Below are 21,503 nucleotides of genomic sequence, written 5' to 3' on the forward strand. Positions count from 1 at the left end.
CCACTTTCCCATTAGCTCATTTTTAATCTCTGAGATGTGTGAGCAATTACCTTTCATTCTCTTATTACACATACTCATTTCTTCTGTTCAATTATTCCTAGGGTAATGTTTGATTTTTTTTTTTTAATGAGATGTTTGAGTTTTTATTTTTTATTTTATTTTTTTATTTTTTGAAGTTATTTAGATAACGGTGGACATCCTGTGGTTGCAAAGGAAAGTTTGCATTTTTGTTTTTGTTTTTTTTAAAAGATTGAATTCACTTCAGCTAACAATATCACAATTCTTTATTTAGGTTCACTATATGTTTGGGACTTACTATGTGGAAAAGTTAAATAATATGGATTTTCTCTGATTAGCTACTGCTTTTTGTGTTCACTTGAAAACCGTAAGGTAACATGACAATAGCTTCAGAGATCGCTCATTCAGTATTTCAAATCATTTTCCGATGAACTATCACTTTGTTAAAAATTTTCGTAGCATGATGTTTCTAGCTCTTTTATGCTCAACAGTGTCTAAACGGGACACTTTTTTTCTTCTTTTTTTTGGCTTCTCTCCCATGGGGGAGCCTGTGGAGATATATTCAAGAGGACTTCCTAGTTCAGTTCTTTTTCACTCTGCTCTTATCATATACAGACAGAGTTTCGTTTCAATAGCCATTCACTGAATACCTCCTGTGCAGATAGTGATGGTGCAGGGCGCGGAGATGAGGAAGACAAGGATCCTGCTCACAGGGAACCCACTGAGTTATAGTATATCGCTCTTTGGACTTGTGAAGGTTTTCCTTTATTCTTTCAGACTGAAAATGTTATAAAATGAACTGCAGATGACATCATAAGTATTTACAAGCTTGAAAAGATAAATGCTATAGATGTACGATTCGTCTAAAATATTCAGTCCAATGAGAATCTCCTTAGGCAGCTTTTTGTTTCTTTGTTTTGGCAAATGAATTATCAAGGAAATTCACACAATAAATAGTCCCTTTGCTAATTGTGCCAGTTTCCTGGTTCTTGGGATTATGTTTTCAGGTTTTGAATATATATTTATGTATTTTAATTCTCTAAACCATATTCCTTATACTTTCACTCAATTATTATTATCTCCACCTAACACTGAGCAGACCAAAGCACACATTTAAGTGATTTCCTTAGGTTCATATGGTTAATCAGTGACAGAGTTTACATGAAAATGCAGGTATTCTGGAGGCACCTGGGTGGTGCATTTGGTTCTTAGTTTTGGCTTAGGTGATTCTTAGTTTTGGATTAGATCATGATTTCTGGGCTGTGGTATGGAGCCCCAGGTGGGGCTCAGCACTCAGCAGGGAGTCTGCTTGAGATTCTCTCTCTTCCTCTCCCGCTGCACTGCCCCCCGCAACCCCCACACTCTCTCCCTTACCTCCCTCTCTCTCTCTCAAATAAATAAATAAATAAATAAATAAATAAATAAATAAATAAATAAATAAATCTTCAAAAAAATTGCAGGTATTCTGCTTTTCAGAGCTTAGTTTTTAGTCAGGCTGGTAGTAATCATATAACAACTCAAAATATTATATGATTTGGTAAGCTAAATTAATTGAGACATTTCAGACACTAAAATATTTAGCTTTTCATCAGGATTCTAAACTCAAAATATTTTAACATATCATTGTAGTTTTATTTTAAGGGACTTTACATACTACATGAAACCATTTAGTTCTCATGATAATTGGAAGATGAAAATAAATCAGGAATTATTATCCACAGGAAATCTGACTTTATACAATTGCCTAAAATGTTTTGATTCCCAAGTCATTGCCTGTAGCTTTACTCCATGCAAATGGTCTAAATATGAAAGTTTTGTATTTGTATATATTGAGAGATTCAGTTGATTTTAGTGATATTATATAGTTTCCACAAAATAGTCTGACCAAAAGAGAGTTAAATTCCTTTTGCTAAGATTCACTGAAAGTTGTAAGCTCTGTTTCTCTGTCAGTGGGAACTGTGTTAGAAGAAATGAAATTGAACACAGGGGGTAAGTAACAAGCTTTACCCATATAGTATCATGGCAGAAACCTTGGGTTTTCCCTTTTGGTGACCTCTCTTTTGAAGAAACAAGAAATACATGACAAATGTTTTTCTTAAATAAATCACAGCTTTGAAAAGTGGTTGATATAGCCTGAAGTTCTATTGGGGAAATAACTAATCTGTGTCCCACTGTTTTCGTCTAGCAACTGAACAAGACATACATATATTAGTGCATGTAGGAGACAGAATATGAAATAGACGTTTCAAAAAAATATCTATTGTATCTTAATGGAGTAACAAATACAATCATTATCAGACTTGCCTTACATTTTATGTCCAATAAAATTAGTTTCAAAAATATTTGTAAGTATATGTCTCTTTATAGAATTAGAGTTAATAAAGAATGGTAGCAGAGGGACTAGTCATCAAGGTGTGTGTTATTTGAGTTTCTGGGAGGATGATTTCTTTTAAATATAATTTCCCCAATATTACATATTGTATTATTGCCTGCTCCTTTCACAAAGCATATAGGGAAGGTACAGTAATTAAAGAATATTTGATACTTGGGATCCCCCTCTGGCTCTGTGGCAAGTGTGTATAATGAATTCTAAGCTTTGATATCATGGCCACTTCCCCTATTTCTTCAAATGTACATATAGTTTTTTTAATTGAGTTTTGTTTTGTTTTGATTTTTAGAGTGGCGGAGGGGCAGAGGGAGAGGGAGAGAGAATCTCAAGCAGACTCCCTGCTGAGCGCAGAGCCCAATGCAGGGTTCGATCTCACAACCCTGAGATCATGACCTGAGCAGAAATCAAGAGTCAGACACTTAACCAACTGAACCACCCAGGCACCCCTTAATTGAGGTTTTATTGTAGTTTCACACTCAGTTGTGAGAAATAATATGGAGAGATCTCATGGACCGTGGACCCAAATAACATCTTGCAAAGATATCTCGACTAGGAAACTGACAGTGATGTAGTTCACCAATTTTATTTGGGTTTTACCAGTTTTACATGTACTCATCTGTGTGTGTGTGCATGTGTGTGTGTGTTTAGTTCTATTTGATTTTATTTCATGTGTAGTTTCATGTATCCATCACCACAGACAAAATACAAAATAGTTTCATCACTGCAAGGATTTCTCGTGCTGTCCTTTCATAACCACATCCATGTCTCTCCCACTCCTTCCTACCCCTTATTAAACACTAATCTCTTTTCCATCTTTATAATTTTATTATTTCAAGACACTATATAAATGGATTTTATCTGTATTTATAGAGTTTTTGAGTATATTACTTTGTATATTTTCTTAGTAGTTGCCCTGGGTATTGAAATATACATATGTGACTTTACCACAGTAGCAATGATTTACCACTTTGAGTAGAGTATGGAAAACTTACTTATCTTTGGTCCCTTTGTCCTGCCCACTTTGTACTTGTCTTGAGTATCCTTCTATATTTGTTCAACATTGCATCAGTGATGTTGTAATTTTTGTTTCAACCATCATATAATGAAGACAACAAAGGAGAAGGATACTCTATATTGGATTTACCCAAGTTTTTGTTCTTCTTGTTGTTCCTTCTTTCCTGATGCTCCAAGATTCCTTTTTTTCTATTTAAAGAACTTAACTTTTCAATACAGATCTGCTAGAGAAACATGTTCTTAGTTTTCCTTCTTCTAAGAATACTTTTATTCCCTCTTGATTCTTGAAGTTTAGTTTCCCTGGATAAGAATTCACTGTTGATAGTTCTTTTCTTCCAGCACCTGAATAATGTACCACTCCCTCTGGCCTCCATAATTGCAAAGGAGAATTCTATTGTCATTTAAATCGATAGTCTCTTACAGGTTACATGCCTTTCTGTCTGGCTGCTTTCAAGATTTTATTCTTTGTCTTTCAGTTTAATTTTGATGTATTTGATATGGACTTTTTTGGGTTTATCATATTTGAGATTGATTTGTCTTAGTGATTCTGTACATCTATTTCTTTAGGCAAATTTGAAGTATTGGGCCATTATTTCTTCAAATACTCTTTCAGTCCCAGTCTCTTTCACCTATTTGGGACTTGTGTGGTACCAATATTAGATATTTGGTTATTGTCCCACAAGTCTGAGGCTCTTTTTTTTTTTTTTCAATCTATTTTCTTTCTCTCATTCAAATTGAGTGAATTATATTGCTTTTAATTTATTGGTTCCATCCTCTATTTCATCCCTACTGAATTATCAAGTCAAGCTAGTGAGCTTTTATTTTGGTTATTGTATTTTTGACTTCTGTAATTTTCATCCTATTCTTTTTTTTATAACTTCTTTACTGAGATTTTCTATTTTTTGTTTCAAGGTAATTAGTAATTGATTGCTGAAATATTTTTATGATGACTTCTTTAAATTATTTCTTAGATAATTACATTTGTTTCAATTCAGTGTTGGTGCTTATTGATTATTTTTGCTCATTCAAGTTATGATTTTACTGGCATTTGGTGTGACCAGTTTTTATCACATCCTGCACATTTTCACTCTTATGTTAGGAGACTCTGGAGAATCTTCTATTCTAGGAAGCAGTCATCCTGTTTAGGTTTAGCATACAGGTCCTGTCTTACATTTTCAGGTCATGGTTCAACTAACAATTTACTTTTCAAAGCCAAAGGATGCTATTTAGTCAGCTTGAGGTGTCTAGTTCTACTGGGGTTTGAACTGGTCTCCACTGGTGCCACTTAAGGAGGCAGAGGAGCTTCCCCAGGCCAGGCTCCCTGATGACTCTAGCAGGGGTAAGTGGTTCTCTAGCTCATGGGAGATCGCTTTAAGGGTGGGGTACTTGTCAGAGATGGATCACCCCTCTGCCCCTGCTGCCCAATTGATCACTGTCTCTAGGCCTTGAAGGGGAGTCTCCAGCCCAGTGGAGAAAGAGATTGCTTTCCATGGCCACTTGTAGTCAGTGATGCTCCCACTTGATTCCCTTTGCAGGTAGCCTAGTCTCTCCCAGAGATACTGGCAGGACTCCCATTTTATGTGATAAAAAATGAGTCTACCTAGGCCACCTGCTGTTGATAGGTTGTGGTTGGGAGATGTCAAGCCTCAACTGACTTTTATTATTGGCTGGGGAACCACCGTGTTGCTCCTCAGGTCTCAGTGTCCCTAAACCAGTTCTCTTTCCTCTTTCAGAGTACTCCATTCTTTGCCTTTTGCTTAACTCTGAGCTTTATAGAATTACTTAGTAGGAAATACAATGATAATTAAACTTTTTAATATTTTTCCAAAAATGAATCAAGAGGCGCATGCCAAGAGATCTTCTGTGAAAAAAAGAAAAGCCCTGTGATAGAAAAGGTGGTATGAATGAAAGGATATACTAAAAGTATTTAACAGATGTTACAATAGAGATTCCAATCAATCAGAGCAAATTTAAACATTCAGTACCTTACCAGTGTTTTTCAGCTGAAAGTCAGCTCCAGTTTACAGGAAGTTCAACGGGCTTCTCTACTGTAGAGAATATGCTTTTAATATGCTAATGTTCATTGTTGGTCTCTTGGAAGGAATACAGCAATCGTAGTTTTCCCAAATTTATCTGTGCATAAAAGTGAAACCTTCTGTTTATCGTGTTTTTTGGTACTAGCATTCCATGAAATCCTGTGGAGGAAAGTCATTTGTGTCACCACCAACATCTACCTCATCTGAAGTATTGTACTAGATGCAATCATCTAATTAAAAAGTTGTTTCTGAGAACATTAAGGAACACTTAATTCTACTTTGACTTTTTTTTTTAATTTGATAAAATATTCCCATATATTTAAACCTTCCTTTAAACTGTATCAGGAAATAAGATTTAGATGTATGGCCAAAGACCATGTTTCTTGTGGTGTGCTAAAAATATTTAACAGGACTTTTTCTAATGTTGTTATTTGCATTTTCAATATTTTCTCTTTCCAGCTTTAAGGGACAACAGGATTGAGCTGGTTCGAGCTTCCTGGCATGAATTGAGTATCAGCGTCAGTGATGTGTCTCTCTCCGATGAAGGGCAGTACACTTGTTCCTTATTTACAATGCCTGTCAAAACCTCCAAGGCCTATCTCACTGTTCTGGGTAAGTGCAAGGGACTAACACTATGAGAGCACAAGCTAAAGCAACATGATGCAATAACACATATATGTTTTGGGGATCATATTAATAGATAGAGTTTAATCCCTTCTCTGCTACATTATAACAAAAGGCATTTAAAAAACCATTTTGTCACTTTCCCCAATTTAGAAATAGACCAAGGGAGGTGTAAGGATTTGTAGGACTTCTTGAGGGCATGCAACCATTCTCTTAGCCAGCGACAGACACCAGGTTTCTTGATTTTCAACCAAATTCCTTTGTGTCAAATCATCTATATATTGTATATACGGTGATCCTTTTATAAAGTAGTAGAATAATGAGCAGAGTGAATACAATGTGTCTATGGGGTGGGCCTCCATTTTATTATTGAAGTAATATGATGTGGGCCTTCTCCAATATCTTACAGCTTCCAAATATGACTTTGTGTGTGTGTATTAGTGCATTTAAATGACCCTGACATTTCTGCGTCTTCTTTTAGTTTTGTAGATTTTCTAGATTCTTAAATGAAGTACTCTCCATGAAACTTGTAGCTTCATTGTAGTTTTACTATCTAAATACCGGGCCTTTTCCCCAAAGGTTAGAGTGATACAAAATTTATTACATTCTTAGAGATTCCAAGGAAATCAAGTTGCAGCTAAGGGCTCTCTGTGATTCTGCAGATGTCAGTTGCCCAAGCAGCTAAAATTGCTGCAGTCCATTGAAACACACCTGCGTACTGAACGAGTTAGAGGAATTTAAAAGACTGATTTGTTTTTTTCCCCGAGCTTGCCTTCCTTTTTTGATAGATAAAGGCATAACATTGCATATAAAAGAACTAATGCATGCCGTTCTGTTCAGTAGGAATATTAAAGTTAATCCAGCTAGTGAATTGGTTTTGTACATACCATATGAAATATGTTTCTTTGCAAGTCCCATTGGGACTATTTTATAAAAATCTTCACAAGTTTGCCACTACAGACAAAATATATCCACTAAAATGGAGTATTTCCAGATAACAACTGCCTAAGGTTAATGTATTGTTCTGTAGAGAGCCACCTCGAGACCCCAAGAACAGAAAACTGTCTGATTTCAGTTTATTAAATAGTAGTGTGGCATGGACTTAAAAAAAACAACAACACAATATGAATGTGAAAGGAAAAAAAAAAATATTCAACTAATCGGAGCATGTTGACCTGTCATTTATCATTGTTGTTCTTGTTGTTGTTTTTTGTATTTCTCTTATTGATGCTTTCCAACATTCTTCCATATTTTTTCTTTTCAAATTGAATTAAATACTACAATAATCTTCAGTATGCCTTTATTATTGAATGATTTTTAGAAGAAATTTTAATAAACCTCTACTGTGACAAGAGAATATTATTGCCCAAGAAATATGTAATGTTCTATTATTTAAATCACCATGTACTATCTGTGCATATTAGTTATCTGCTTAGTTATTAGATGATTTGGACTAGAAAAGGTACTACTGGTTAGCATTAACCATAATATGCATCATGCTTCCCAAAACTACTATTGCATTTCTAATACAAATGATATCAAGATATACTTTAGAAGAATCTGAGAAGTAAGTATGGTTGCAATTATTGATGAATCCCTTATTCTAAAATGCATTTCTTAAACATAGTACATAGAGGATAATAGCATCTTTTTAAGCCTTAAGAATTATGAAATCAGGAATGCAAAGTGCTATTTTATTTAAATCACAATTTGCTAAAGAATAAAGAAATGTGCTTTGTGGATTTTTTTCTCCATTGCAAACAGTCTACCTTCTTAAATCCTTATACTGATAAATCTTAAGATATTTTGAATGGCTGTTTCTAAGATTTACAAAGAGTATTTTTGCAGGTAAAGCTTTAAAAGCTACTCTGAACTAAATTCATTTTAAATGCCTCTGGATAATACACAGACACACATATGTATATATACAGTAGTTCCCCACCCCACCCCCATCCACGATTTCACCTTCCACAGTTGTTACCCATGACCAGCTGTGGTCTGGAAGCAGATGATCCTCCTTCTGACTTATTGTCAGGCCAATAGTAGCCCAATGTTACACTGCAATCCTTATGTCATTCACCTCACTTCCTCTTATCACACAGGCATTTTATCTTCTCACATCCTCACAAGAAGAGGGGTGAGTACAGTACAATATTTTGAGAAACCACATTCACATAACTTCTATTATAGCATATTATAATTGTTCCATTTTATTATTAGTCATCATTGTTGATTTTTTACTATGCCTAATTTATGAATTAAACTTTATTTCATGTATATATGTATAGGAGAAAAATATAGTATATATATAGGGTTCTGTACTATCAACAATTTCAGACATCCACTGGGAGGCTTGCACTGTATCTCCCACAGATAAGGGGGACTACTGAATAGACATGTGTATATGTGTCTGTATATATGTGTATATAATATAATATATATATTATGTATATATGTGTATATATTATATACACACGATTTTATATCTATATACATTATATATTATATTATATACATTATATAGATATTTTAAGCAGTTTATTCATTATATAACACTTTACTACTTTTGATTGAAGATATTGTCAATTAACAGCCCATTTTAGCTTTGTGAATGTAATAGTCATAAGAATGAATCAGCCCTGAAGATTGATGTTCATGCCATTTACTTAAATTTCAGGTGTTCCTGAGAAGCCTCAAATTAGCGGATTTTCATCACCAGTTATGGAGGGAGACTTGATGCAGCTGACGTGTAAAACATCTGGTAGTAAACCTGCAGCTGATATAAGATGGTTCAAAAATGACAAAGAGATTAAAGGTAAAGAATGGGGAAAGGTCCCCAAGTCAAAATTGATGTGCTGAAACTAGAATGAAGTGTTCAATGCAAGGCATTTTACATTTTCTTTTTTAAACCACAGTCACTTTCGGATTAAGTGTAATTTAAACCAGATTTACACATTTCTTAAATTCGGTAATTCTACAAGGTATATTAACATAATCTCTGCATGCCCCATTTTTCTCATGTCTAAGAAATCTAAAAATAATATATACTTCATGGAAAAGTTGGAAAAATAAATGAGTTAATGTATAAAAAACACAGATTCATGCTTGGCAAGAGTGAGCACTAAGTACACGTTATGTATTATTATTTCCAAACTCTTTTATAGTATTTAGATTACAGACAGAGAAATTCTATGAATTATGTCTTCAATTTGTTGGTTTATGGAATTATAAAGTTCTAAGAACAAAATTGGCTAAACATCAATAAATTGATTCCTAGTATTTCTCACAGAGGGCAAAAAATAAATTCTTCTCGGTAAAAATGCGCAGTAGTTTAAATATTAAGTATAGCTCTGCTCTTACTTCATGCACTTACATTTAAACACCTAAACGCACACACACATCCTTTAGATGGGAAATAAGTTTATAGGGGAGATGCCTAGGGAGGTTAGTAGTGATTTCTGTTTGTTTCTTTTTCTTTTTTATTTTTTTTTTTATTTTTTTAACTTCACATACAGATATCTTGGACCTGATGTCAGATGCACATTAAAATCCAACAATTGTTTATGATTGTTAAAAATGTTTCCTATGTGCATAGTAGTGATGTATTATTCTCAAGGTAACCTGATAGGAGATAGGTTTATGAAACCATTCTAATTATCTTAACTTGTAATTCAAATATCTTATGTTAGATTAATAATAGTTCTTATCAATGGGCATATAGGTCCAACAGAAATGTTAATACAATATAGGATTATAAGATATAAATAATATAATACAGGATTAAATCTATTACTGAGAAATTATAGGTTTATGATCCATTCAATTATTCTCTCTTCTATTTTAATTAGTCTTTCTGTATATTTTTCCCCAAACAAGGACTTATCTGTAATTTATCCCTAATCATTACTTTTGTTACAAATCTTCTATTAAATACATTTTATTAAACAAAATTTGGAAAAATACAAGCCCCCAAGACACAAGTTAGACATGTTGGTATGCTAAGTTAGACTTTTAGGTTAGTATTTAACCTGATCATATACACTGCCAGGGCTCAGTAATACCCATTCTAATTCTGCCTTTAGGATATGTTTGTTTGGGCATGTCTGGACTTGGTTAGATCTTTGCTAAATGGACTCTCTACACGGCTTCCAGAGTCTGCCATATTATGATAAGCATCTGATCCAGCCACTTTTTCTATTTAAGCACTTCTGATCAAAAGCACTAACCTGTAGAATAGATTTTAAATCCGACTTCCTTGGCCTATGAGAAAGCTCCAGTTAGTGAATTCTTACACATCACATTTGTCTTTCTGTGTGAATGGTATGGTTTATGCTCAAATGTTCTTAAGTACTCTCCTTCGATTGTTTTATTATCCACATTAATTCTGACATATCTTGTTGCTCTCAATTTCTTAGCATTTTGTGTTTCGAGGTTTTGTCTCATCTTCCCAGGGAAGCCAGAGACTAGCATACTAGGTACTTCATTAATATTGATTGATTGTTTTTAACATTGTATCCTGATGGGAAATCATAATGTACTCATACTTTAGAATATACCTTATTTTTTGACAAATTTGGCTTCTGCTCTGAATGCCAAACAGATTCAATTCTATCCTAGGTAAGGCGAAGACTTCTGTTTATATGTAAAAACATAAAAAGCTTGATCCTATAAACACCATACTTGAAAATCATCTAAGTCAAGACTAGAAAAAAAAAAAAAATCAAGATGAACCATATACAGAATCAGCATATGGTTCTGTGCGCCACTCAGAAGTAGTGAGGCCTTTTTTTATCTCTGCGTTCTCGGATGTGTGGCCATTGAAAGAGTACTCATTATCCCTAAACGTGCATTCATTTACATAGCTTTTTTTTTATGTAACTCTTCTTTTGCATGTTGATATAGTTTGTATTCACAATTATATGGTGAACTTCCTGAGTGCATTCAACTATTTTTATAGGGGTATATGCAAATATGCTGTGTGCGGTACTCTGCACCGAATACACATTCATAACTCTTACTGTCCTCTAGAAATGCTAAGTGAAAGTTCACTCTAAAATCCCTCAGCAAACATTCCTCACAGAAAGGAATGTTCCATCCTTATCTTGCACTCTTTTCAAAGATCAGACTTTGACTTCCTATTACCATTTAACAATTTTTACTATAATATCACTTGACACTTTTTAAAAAGATAGTCCCTAGTGTAAAGCAATGAGAAAAGATAAGCTAATCAAATCAAATTAATGTCAATTGAATAAGAAATTGTTAAAATGCTTCCCAATTACTCAGAGTTCTATCATGCATGAGTGAAGATCCAGATGAAGAAAACAAGAACCTTGACCTGGAGATGTTTAAGATGTCGTTGGGGTGATAAACAAGTTATGGAGAATATTTTCCTCTAAAGAGGAATGTATAACTGATGTAAATCCCAGTTTTTACAGCAAGGGAAAAGATTATATTTCTTATATTTTAACTAAGCATTGGCCAGTTCAGCACACTGACACTGTGTTAAGTTTCAGACTCTGTATAATGGATGTATGGACCTTCAGTGCGACTTCTGACTTCAGGATGAGTTCATTTTTCTGTTTGTTCTCTTTTTCCTCCATCACTACCTAACATATGAATTTAATTTCCAAGTTTCTGGGTAAAAGTTGTTTGAAAGTCCTAGAGATCACATTTTCTTGGCCAGGACATTTCCATATTAGATTCTGGATCACTGGTTCTCAAACTTGAGCAGACATCATCACCTACAGTGCCTGTTAAATCTCGGATTATAGGGCCCTGACCCCAGAGTTTCTGATGGAGTAGGTCTCAGTTGGAGCCTGAGAACATACATTTTCAGCACTGTGTCACATGTGTGAGTGATGCTGATGCTCCTGTTTGGTGACCCCACTGGTACAGAGAACATAAAGTTGAGAAGCATCAACAACTTCTATAAAAGTCTTGCCTCTGTCTCTGAACTTTATAATACTCACCAGTATATGAGAAAACTAATGTTTGCCTCAAAGTACTGTTGCAAAGATTTTGTTTGAGCCAATATATATAAAGTGTCTTCACAGTATGAGGAATCACTAAAAACACCTTAGATGTTATTATTATTATTACTATTATTATTATCATTACTATCTTCAGCAAACCCATGATTAATGAGTTGTAACAATCCCTGAATTAGTCATAGAAATATAAACAAGTAAAACAACATTCCTTCCAGGTATTCACATATCGGGGCTGGACATATAAGATTTAACAAATATCATAATAGATAACATGATCTGGCTATCGATTTTGTACAAGAAAAGAAGCAGAGAGCAGCCCTACTTTGTGGGAGAGGTAAAGACTTAACAATTCACTGATGAATGTAGGCATTCAGTAAGTAGCTGTTAAATAAATACGTGGATCTTAAACAATGAATCAAATCCATCATATGGGTTATGGGTACAAGTAGGTAGTAGAGCATTCTAAGGAAAGAAACCATGTATTTGTGCAGAGTAAAAGCATGTTTGAGGTAACCATGGAACTCTCTGTGTGATATAGATGTGAGAGGTAAACAGGAAGGCCAGGGCCAATTAAGTCTTGGAAGATCTTTTATTTCATATTAAGGGGTTTTTAATTTATTCTGTAAGCAATGGTTGAGACTTTTTCTTTCTATAAGCTTTAAAGAGTAGAACGAAACATAATTTTCATCTACCCTTCCCCTCCTCCTCCTCCGCCCTGAGTCTAACACAGAAATCCCCTTGGTGCCTTTGGATAGCTCTGTATTCAAAACCATAGGTGGTTTCACTGCAGCTTTTAATTTTCTGTGTAGCAAGAAAGTCTGAATATTTGCTATTTAGTGTGGGAAAAAGATGAACATTGCCTTTTTAAATTTACCATCTCCCTGAGAACTTATGTTTTATAAACTTTATAAACTTTTATAAACTTTATTTTTTTTTGTTTCACGTGTAAGATTATTTATTTGTGGTTTGAGCAGTTACTCTCATAAAATCTTAAGATTTCTTTTCCAGCTAACTAGCTTTTATAATTAAGGTGTTAGGCAGAATTCCATGACAACCCTCAGTGACCCACATCCTTCTATAGTGTATGTGAGATCACTTCCTTGATCATGTTGCCTTATATGGCAAAAAGGATTTTGCAGATATAATTATATGTCCCTTTTGAGTTCATCAAAGGAAGATTGTCAAGGGCAAACCTGATATAATGAGGTGAGAGCTTTGTAAAAGAATGAAGTGTCAGAGAGACATTCTTCTCCTGGCCTGGAAGAAAGTAAACAGCAATCTGGTGAACTGTCTATGGGGGTCGGGTGGCGAAGAGCTGTGGGTGACCTCTAGTTCCTGAAAGCATTTCCTGAGTGACAGCTAGTGAACAAATGGGCACCTCAGACATACAGCCTCAAAGGAAATAAATTTACCACCAACCAGTAACCTTGAAGAAGACCCTAAAACTCAGATGGGAATCATAGCTCCAGCCAATACCTTGAATTTAGCCTGGTGACACTGACAAGAGGACCAGGCTAAGCCTTCTCTGGACTCCTAATCCATATAAATTGGGACAGAATATATGTGTGTTGTGTTGCTTTAAGCCATTAAGTTTATGATAATTTGTTTTGTTTTTTTTTTAATCTTTTTTTATGATTTATTTATTTGACAGAGAGAGAGAGTGAGAGCAGGAACACAAGCAGGGGGAGTGGGAGAGGGAGAAGCAGGCTTCCCGCAGAGCAGAGAGCCTGATGCAGGGCTCGATCCCAGGATGCTGGAATCATGACCTGAGCCAAAGGCAGACGCTTAACGACTGAGCCACCCAGGCGCCCCAAGCTTATGATAATTTGTTTTGTAACAATAACAGAAAACTGAGATCTAGAGAAGCGGAGTAATTTCTCATGGTCATACATCTGGCAAAGACTGCACTTGAGTATTCTAAGACCCAGCACTTGAGTTTAGGGAGAGAGCTGAGGGCTGGGAGAGTATTTAAGCGATGTTTCAGGCATGACCTAATAAGGCACTGACCTAATGGATAAAATGGAATTTTTAGTTGGAATAGAATGGAATTTTTTTTTTAAAAAAGGATGGATTTGAAAGAGAAGACAAACTTCAGATGAACTTGGTGAATGATTCTGAGAGATGAAATAAAAACAAAGGTCAAAGATAATATAACTTCAGTGTTTGAGTGACTCGAGTAATGAACATATGGAAATAAGAGAGGCATAAGGAAAAATTAGTTCAGAAATAAATGATTATGGTTATTGAATATTTATTAAAATATTGAAGTTGAAGTAACTATGTAGAATTTAAAAGTTAAGCTTACTAGGTTTTTGGAGTTAGGGGACTTATGCCTAGGAAAGGAATTTTGACCACACAAAGGTTTATCATCTCACAATGAGGGACATTTTAGTTTTAGCCTTTTAAAATAGTCATAGCTTTTCATGTGTGTAGTACTTCCTCCCTACCCTCAGAATTATGCCATGAAGGATGCGCATATCCAGCAAAGCCTGACTTTGTGGTGAGTCACTGAAGCTTGTCGGTACCTAATAGCATTGCCTATATTCTACCGGTGTTATTTACTTCTTATACACTGCGTGTTTCAAATGTTTGGCCATCAGGCTTAAGTTGACTTGAGCTGTGTTTCCCCGTGTGAACAGGGTTTTTGACATATACTATAATGTCGATCAAAAATAATGCAACAGCTCATTTTCAAGTTGGCTAAATGTAGTGTAATTTTACTGTAAAACCCTACTTAGTAAATAATTTTTCAGCATCTGGAAGCATGAGAGTGAATTTCTGAATGCTGTGTTTCTCAAAAAATAACCTTCAGACTGCCTGGATTAGAATCACCTGAGGTGCTAGTTAAAAAAATGCCTATTCCTGGTCTCAATGCAGACTTTTTAAATTAGAATTCCTGGATGTTAGACCTAGAAATCCTATTTATTAAGTACCTCTGGTGATCCTTAGCTCACTATTTGTTGAGAATGCACAGGATTAGAGACCACTAAGCCAAGTATTAGTAGATACTCAAGGAAACAAAGGAAAGGGGTTCCAATCTACTAAATTTAGAAAATAATTCTTTTTTTTTAAGATTTTATTTATTTATTTGACCGAGAGAGAGAGAGAGAGTGAGAAAGAGAGAGCACAAGCAGGGGGAGAGGCAGAGGGAGAGGGAGAAGCAGACTCCCTGCCAAGCAGGAAGCCCAATACGGGGCTCAATCCCATGACCCCAGGACCATGACCTGAACCAAAGGCAGACGCTTGACTGACTGAGCCACCCAGGTGCCCCTAGAAATTAATTCTTAATATTCCATGTACATTATGAGTCTGTTCTTACAAGGAAATTCTGTAAAACTGAGTCAAAATATACTTTAACATTTTCACATTTCTGAAAATCAGTGCAAAAATTCCTTTAGCCAACATCTTAGCAATATTCTTTGACCACATAATTGTTTTTGTTTCATGTTTTTTTCATTGTTGTTGTTTTGTATTGAGGTCTATGAAATCTACTTTGAAAAATGGTAGATTATATATTTAATTTACATATTCTGTTTGGTGTTGCAAAACTAGATACAGGCTAATGCTTCATTTGACTTCAGTTTTACAAAACTGTAATTTGAGAGAAATATTAACATGTAATACAGGGATTGTGAACTCTCTAAAGCTAAACATAAAAGAAAATAAAAAGGAAAGACTTGTGTCCACGGAGTTTAAAGTCCCTTTGTCATGTATGATAAGGATTAAACAAAAGTATTAATATTTAAACTTGCGTGCCATAAATCCATGATTTTTCATGTTGCTTATACTTATCACTTTGGAAATGTCCTTGCCATTTAAATCTGGTTCATGCTGGACACATATTAGAGGAGAAAAGAAAATAGCAGTGACAATACCTGTATGTCGTGTGTGTGTGAGACAACATGGACAATCTGGAAGTTTCTGAATGCTATGAAGTATATTCCCTCAAGATGCTGCCGTCCACACTATGAGATACGTAAGACCTCTTATGGAAAAAGATAAAGCAAATGTTTCATGTGAATGTGAATGTTTGAAGAAAGCAAATAATCCCCAAAAAACATTAAGAAACTTTCTTTTTAAAAGTTTTTTTTTTATTTTTTTAAATCAGCTTTATTGATATATAATAAATAGAAAACAATATTACATATTTGAAGTGGACAGCTTGGTATATTTTCACATTTGTTTATAGTGATGAAATCTCACCACAATCAAGATAATGAACATATTCATCATCTACAAACTCATACTCCTTTATAATCCTGTCCTCCTGACCTTCTCGGCCCACTCCCCATTGCATGCTCAAATCAGAACCACTGTTCTGATTTATATCATTATAGATTAGTATGCATTTTCTAGAATTTTATATAAATAGACTCATTTAAGATTCTTTTTCTTCTGATTTTTCTCAGCATAAATATTTTCAGATTCATACATGTTGTTCCATATATAAACATTGTTCCTATTTATTGCTGATACATATTCTATTGTTTGGATCTATACTATAATTTGTTTATCCATTTACCTGGTGACAAACATTTGGGTTGTTTATAGTGTGTGGCCATGACAATTAATCAGTCATGAACATTTGTGTAAAAGTATATATATATATATATATACACACATATACACACATATATACACACACATATATGTATATATATACACATATTCCATTTCTCTTGGAAATGACTAGGACCAGAATGACAGGGTCATATGGCAGACCTATGTTCAATTTTTAAAAACATTTCCAAACTATCTTCCAAAATTGTTGTACTACTTCATGAAGTCCAACCTTTTTATTTTATCATTATTTATATATCATGTTTTGGTATTATATACATGATATTTTTGCCTAACCCAAGACCATAAAGAATGACTTCCATAAATTTCATATGTTTAGGTTTTAGATGTATTTTGAGTTGTTTTGTATTTTCAATGCCTTTATCTTTTATTTCCCTCAGCTGTATTATTTCTAGGTCAATTTTGATTGATTGATTGATCTCATTATAGATAGCATTTTTCTGCTTCTTTGAATGTAGTTTTTGATTGGATTCCAGACATTGTGAATTTTACCTTTTTGGTGCTGAATATTCTCACATCTCTATAAGTATTATTATGCTTCTTTCTGGTTAAGTTGCTTAGAAAGAGTTTAATCCTTTTAGAGTTTTTAAAAAAATTCTTAGGCAAGATCAGAGCAGTATTTATTCCAGGAATTATTGTTTTCTCATTATTAAGGTAAAAATCCTTCTGAGTGACCACAGTGCCAGCTATGAGGTTTTTCAGTCAGGTTGGTTAGAACAGGCACTATTCCCAGCTCTGTGTGAGCATCATGTACTATTTCCTCTAATCCTTTTAGCTGGTTCTTGTCCCAGCTGATCAGCGCTTCCTTTGCGAACACTGGATGAGACACTGAAGATGTCTGGAGTTCTCTCTAGGTGCAACTCTCTCTTTTCTCTTTTTTTAATTTTCTTCCCTGCCAACTTTAAATAATTGAATAATACTTTTATTTAATGGCGGTGTGTTTAAGTGTGTCTGTTTACTTGTTTAAGGTGATATAATGCATTTAAGAGGCTATAATACATGAAGAAGAGCGAAATGTATCCAAACTCACTTTGACAGAATGTTTGATTTTTTTTTTTTAAGATTTTATTTATTTATTTGACAGAAAGAGACACAGAGAGAGAGAGAGGGAACACAAGCAGGGGGAGTGGGAGAGGGAGAAGCAGGCCTCCCGCAGAGCAGGGAGCCCGATGCGGGGCTTGATCCCAGGACCCTGGGACCATGACCTGAGCCGAAGGCAGACGCTTAACGACTGAGCCACCCAGGTGCCCAAAATGTTTGATTTTTTTGAAGTGACGCTCACTCTTACTTTATAAGCAGTGTGCTGGGGGAGTGGTAGCCGCCCCTGGTTTTCTCGACTTGCCTCTCTGGCTTGAAATGTCTACTTTATGAGTGAACTAGGGCAAGACCTATGAAGGTCTTTGTAATCTTGGCCTATGAGTCTGGACTGGGTAGAGAAAGAGGGCCTCAGCTTCTCAGCCACACTCACTTGGAATTGGGTCTCTGCAACCAAGAGCAGGAGTGTGGGGGATACCGGAGTGAGGCTTCCTAGCTCTCCTGTGAAAATATTGTAGCCTTTGAAAGGTTGCTGGTGGGGAGGAGGGTTCCCTTCTTCTTGGTTACATGCACCAGGAGGCAAGGTTCCCTTGTGCTGAGTTGGAGGTGGGGTGAAGGTAGGGACCAGGTCATGTCTTAAGTACCACAGACCCTTTTGTTCTTACTAAGATTTAATAGATTTTCTTGAATAATTGTTTCTTAATTTGCTGTATACTATTAGCACATTTTATTAGAGAATATAAATGTGTGTGTATTTGAATACTTTTCACTAGTTCTGGTTGTTTCACTGGGAAGGGAGTCTACAGAGTCCCTTATGCTGATATTATGGAAGTCACCCTCTGATTTATTTTTTATATTCATGTCTTTTTACAATGTTGACTCATAAATTATTCTAATATATCACCTTTCATTCCTTTATTTATTCTTTAAATTGTTTTATCTCTCATTTCCTGCATTTTTTAACAGAAGAAAACTCTATTTCTCTTCTTGATCATTTTATATTAGAAATTTATTTCTTAAAAAAAAGAAATTTATTTCTTGCCTTTATAGGAGATGAAACTATTTCATAATTTCCCTTTTCCTGGTAGTTATAAGTAATTTTTAATTATGTTCTTTTTTTATGAACTTTATATGAAATGATCATGTATGAATTTTAAGAAGCAATTTAATAGTTTGATATATTTTTAATTCAGTTATTTTTTAATTAGTCTTTTTTTTTTAAGATTTATTTATTTTAGAGAGAGAGAGCATGTAAGTGGGGGGAGGGTCAGTCTCACAACTGGGAGATCACAACCTAAGTCAAAAACAAGAGTTGGATGCTTTACCAACTGAGCCACCCAGGCACCCCTTTAATTAGTCTTTTTAAAAATTATATTGTCCATCTCCTTTCTTCCCCTTTTTTATATACAGTTAAGTATATCTGAGCTCTCACCTTTAGGAAGTTCTGATACATGGAACTCTGATCTAGTTGGGCTGCACTTAGGATTGCTATGCTTAAGAAAATAGTGAAAGGAAGAACTAAAAGGCAAATACAGGGTAAATATAATTCTGAGTAAAAGAAAAGAAGTGACAATCAATAGTAATCAATGAGAGTGGAAAAAGGTAATAAAACAATAGAACTGCATCAGATAAAGATTATGTATTTACATTTAGTTTGTCTGATTCCCAGTCTTTGATGATCTATCTCTAGCTTCTGTACTCTTCCAAAACAGAAACTGCTCACTTAGTCAGAGGTTAGACCAACATCTTCGGTTTTTCGGGAGAGTGATGATAGGAGGATTTATTTATTTTATTATTTTATTTTATTTTATTTTATTTTTTATTATTTTATTGTATTGTGTTTATTTTATTTTATTTATTTGAGCGAGAGCACAAGCAAGGGGAGGAGCAGAGGGAGACGGAGAAGCAGGCTTCCCGCTCAGCTCCTGAACATGGACATAAGGCTGATCCCAGGACCCTGGGATCATGACCTGAGCCAAAGTCAGACGCTTGACCAACTGAGCCACCCAGGCGCCCTGATAAGAGGCTTTAAAGAGAAATCCACTACAAAGAAAAACGGTAACAAATTGACAACTGCCCACAAGTTATACACGTTGACATGGAATGAGTCTACTCACTAGACTAAGGAAAGGAATGCTTTACTTGACTGAATATGGCCATTATTTTAATTAATTAAGAACAGACTTAATAAGCATCTATGATGTTCCAGACCCTGTCCTAGATGCTGGATATGAGAATTATGCAGAAGTATAACAATTAAGAATATTTGGGTGAAAAAAAAGAAGAGAGATAAGGGAGAGGAGTAATGAAAGAGAAACAAAAAAAGAAAGAAAGCAAGAGAGAAACAAAATTAAAATTCCCAATTATCCTTTATTTTGTGAATAAATGAATTATATTGGACCTTATGTGTTAACATCCTAGTGGATAATTGGAATTTAAAAATGATATGTTGCTCAGAAAACAATATAACCTGTTGAAAACTGATCAACAGAACTATTGTAGTACATGGTACAGAGAAACATTATAACATTCAGAAAGCTAATTCCTCAACACAGAGGTTTTAATGATGCAAATGATTCACTTTCACAATAAGTACATATGGGGCAGGCTGATTTTTCCTACGTGTGCTCAATGCTGCAAGAGGCCAGAAAATACATTGTTTGATGACTGGAGAATGGCATCACCCTAGCTGTCTCAGGGGAGTCACACTTGCTTGCTGCTTACAGAATTTACTCAAATGGATAGATAGTTTTATTTTCTTATAGAGTTTACTCTAATGCATGAGCTTTAAAATTTTTTTCTGCCATCTTTTATCATCTTTTTTGGGCCTGCAATAAAACACCTTTTAAAATAGAAAATAGAAGAGATCTTTCAGTTTTCAATAGAAGGACACTATAACCTACACAAATATAGTGAGTACCCTGAGGCATCAGACTTAGAGTCAGGTCATTTTTTTTTTCAGTTAGATGATGTAATCTTTTTGATTCAGCTAAATAAATAAATAAATTAATTAATTAATTAATTAAATTAAATAAAAAAACATGGTGCACAAAATATAAAATCTGTTCTTAGAAAGTGCTACACGTGAAAGTTGACTTCTCATGTCCAGACTTTTGGTTAATGGCACTGAGATTCACTCAATCTACTCTCAGGTGAAGAGAGGTTATTATAAGGTTTTACTGACCATGGCCAAGTGAAAGGAACATGAGGGAACCTGGTTATAGCCATAACGTTATTCCCTGGATATAAAGAGTTCACTGATTGGCTTCATAGTGATTTAGCTCCTTTCTGTCTATAGTTGCCACCAGCTATCTGCTCCTTCCTCTATTTTGCACACCTTTTCCCTCCCCCATGAATTATGTTCTCATAAGATTGGCTAAATCATGGCTTTCCTAGGACAAGCTGTGGGATGTATGTATGCATGCATGCTCAAGCACGTGTTTTTAACTTCAGATTTCTTTTTTTTAATCTTCAAGGTTTTAAATCATGTTAAGATATATGACAGAGAATCAGAAACAAACTAGTTTAATTACATTACTTATGCTTGGGGATAAAGCCTCATGCTTGTCACCCTGGATGTTAGTCACCCCAGATTCAGATACCTCTTCATGTTTAATCATACTTGGCTTGAGGCACGTGCTACAGAACATGGCAATTAATAGGCAAGGAATGTCTACAAAAGCAATTAGATAGCAGTGAAATTTATTATTAAAAGGCAAACCTGGTTATGGCAAACACTATGAACTCACATTCAGTAAATATAGATGCTATAGAAGATTATAACTTACGTTCACATTTTGATAAAATTTTTAG

The 21,503-nt window shown here is 34.8% G+C and overlaps 1 protein-coding gene across 2 annotated transcripts in view; it reads left to right on the plus strand.

The window, feature by feature from the left end:
* CADM2 (cell adhesion molecule 2) overlaps nt 1-21,503 on the plus strand; it is a 1,084,478-nt gene that overhangs the window by 899,036 nt on the left and 163,939 nt on the right. For both annotated transcript variants that reach the window (XM_035015153.1, XM_035015154.1), the window contains exons 3-4: nt 5,917-6,069; nt 8,759-8,896. In XM_035015153.1, the coding sequence (XP_034871044.1) occupies nt 5,917-6,069; nt 8,759-8,896 (291 nt within the window). The remainder of the gene's footprint in view (nt 1-5,916; nt 6,070-8,758; nt 8,897-21,503) is intronic.

Source organism: Mirounga leonina, unplaced genomic scaffold (genome assembly GCF_011800145.1).
Source record: "Mirounga leonina isolate KUSES-001 unplaced genomic scaffold, KU_Mleo_1.0 Mir_169, whole genome shotgun sequence".
NCBI classification, from domain to species: Eukaryota; Metazoa; Chordata; class Mammalia; order Carnivora; family Phocidae; genus Mirounga; species Mirounga leonina.